The sequence below is a fragment of the Gloeophyllum trabeum genome, assembly GCF_000344685.1.
Source record: "Gloeophyllum trabeum ATCC 11539 unplaced genomic scaffold GLOTRscaffold_00389, whole genome shotgun sequence".
NCBI lineage: Eukaryota > Fungi > Basidiomycota > Agaricomycetes > Gloeophyllales > Gloeophyllaceae > Gloeophyllum > Gloeophyllum trabeum.
This window is the reverse complement of record NW_006920797.1, coordinates 1-2,179: the sequence shown is the minus strand read 5'-3', so window position 1 is coordinate 2,179 and position 2,179 is coordinate 1. Positions and strand designations below refer to the sequence as shown.

At 52.0% G+C, this 2,179-nt stretch overlaps 1 protein-coding gene across 1 annotated transcript; it reads right to left on the bottom strand.

Moving 5' to 3' along the window:
* Positions 1-634: 634 nt before the first annotated feature.
* GLOTRDRAFT_134673 (uncharacterized protein) lies at positions 635-2,109 on the bottom strand (the record flags this gene model as incomplete). Its single annotated transcript, XM_007873615.1, has 3 exons — positions 635-1,195; positions 1,246-1,322; positions 1,374-2,109. 3 exons carry the CDS (start codon positions 2,107-2,109, stop codon positions 635-637), a joined length of 1,374 nt encoding a protein of 457 aa, XP_007871806.1.
* Positions 2,110-2,179: the final 70 nt, after the last annotated feature.

Genomic DNA, 2,179 nt, shown 5'->3' with positions numbered 1-2,179 from the left:
TGATGACAGTTTACTAGCACTGACCTCCCACCTGCCATGCTTGTGTTTCTACAGAATTACTATTATTCTGAATATATACCCTTGGGGATCCGACTGCTGATAGTTAGCCAGTCCTTGGGCCACTCATGCTGGGAACGATTCCACTCCCTCATTCAAGTGTTTAGAGTCATCTTTGACAGGCCCTGAAGATGCCAGCACTGTCTGCTGGTTGTCGAGTTCAAGTCCCATCTGCCCAAGTGCGGTATATATTGCCACCGCTTGATCTCGGTCAATTCTGAAGCAATTCAGGTCCGGCTTTGTGCCTTCCCCTCTTTCATGAGTCTGAACATGTTTTCCTATGCTCTGGAGCTGCTAAAACCTCTGTCCCAGGCTCCAGATCTAGGAACGTCTTGCTATCTTCATCTCAACGTATTCCAAGACACAGTTTGCACTGGATTAAGACAGATCTATGCTACAAATGAGTGTGGGGCTAAGGGAGTGTACAGGAAGGACAACTAGGGCAGGTATTAAAGAGAGACTAACCAATGCAAGCGAAAGGAATGGACAAGAATGTGATTAAAGGGGAAGGTAGGGGATGGAGCCAAGTCAAAGAGCACAGTCCAAGAAGAGCAATGCAGTCAGAAGGCAAGCTACACTACCGTTGAGTAGTCACCAAGTCGTCTTCATCCTCAGACTCTGGCTCTGTGATAGAGTCCTCATCAGCAGGCTGTACCTTGCTACTTCCCTCCCCCTTATCCTCCTGATCAACATCCATACCCTCACCTGCAGCCTTAGCCTTCTCTGCCTTGCGCAACTGCGCCCTCTGCCACCTAGCTGCCTTCTTTGCAGCTCTCTCCACCTCCCTGACCTTCTTGTTGTCCTTCTTCCTCGATTTCTGGGCCTTGGTTCGCGCCTCACGGTACTCAGCCCGGCTTGCTTCCTGACTGAGTTTTTTGGCTCTCAGCAGTGCATCGGATTCTGTCTGCATAATCGCAGCACAGAGTTTACCGCGCCCATGGTGGCATGCCTTGATATCATTGAGGATCCTCTTCGCGTCTCGGGGAGTCAGTTCTGAGACATCCAAGCCCTCCATCATATCCATATCCAGAGCACACCTCTTGTCCTCAGGAAGATAGTCTGCTGGATAGAAGCGCTGGCGACCCTCAATCGTCATGCACCTCCAGTGCTTGGCCAACCACTGAACTTCTGGGGCACCCTGAGCCATGATTAATATGAGCACCACCAGCATGCATTAGAATTACTTACATTGACCTGTGATGTTGGCTGAGGCCGCTTCAGAATGATGTCATCAGGCTGGGTGTCAGGTGGTGTAACGACATCCCCTGAAACCAAGTCAGTTATATATAAATCTCAACCAAAGAAGAGATACTCACCGCAAGTTGGGCACTTTCCCCCCTCCAGTGATGGATGGGTTGCGTAGCATAATGCCGTGCCGACAAAGTCCACGAGATCCTTTGCCAGCTTATCCTTCCGCACATTGGTTGCGTACGCCTTAGATTGGAATGTTGGATATTGCTGATCGTCTGGAGTCGGTTTGATGTTTGTGAAATGCTCATCGATATTTGCCTGGTGCTTTATAGCCCTAGCCCTTGCCACAGCACGGGCTTTCTTCCTTGCGACCCATCGCTCGACATTTACCGTTCCCGCTGGAGCTGCAGGGCCAGTACTGGCTTGAGGCGGAGGGGTGGGAACAGGAGTGAGAGAACTATCACTATCAGCATGAGGAGGATCTACAGTTGGAGACCCCTCATCCTCTGGCGTGGCATCACGAGGCCTCCGTATTGCAACAGGCATCTTGCGACGACGAGGGTGGTGTTTCGGAGCATCAGGAGGGGACGGGGCAGGAGCAGGCGTGCAAGGACTTTCAGCAGGAGCAGCAGGATCTCCAGTTGGAGACCCCTCGTCCTCTGGCGTGTCATCACGAGGCCTCCGTATTACAACAGGCATCTTACGACGACGAGGGCGGTGGTTGGGAGCATCGGGAGGGGGCGAGGCAGGAGCAGGAGAGCCAGTGGTGGATTCCGAAGGAGAGCAGGGAGCACCAGACTCCAGAGCAGACCGAGCAGGAGAAGTAGGAGCAGAGGAAACTGGACTAAGGGAATCAGACATTACTAGCTGGCTAATAATCTATCAGACTACGAAAGTGCTACGAGACGGCAGAAACAGAGAGGAGAGAACG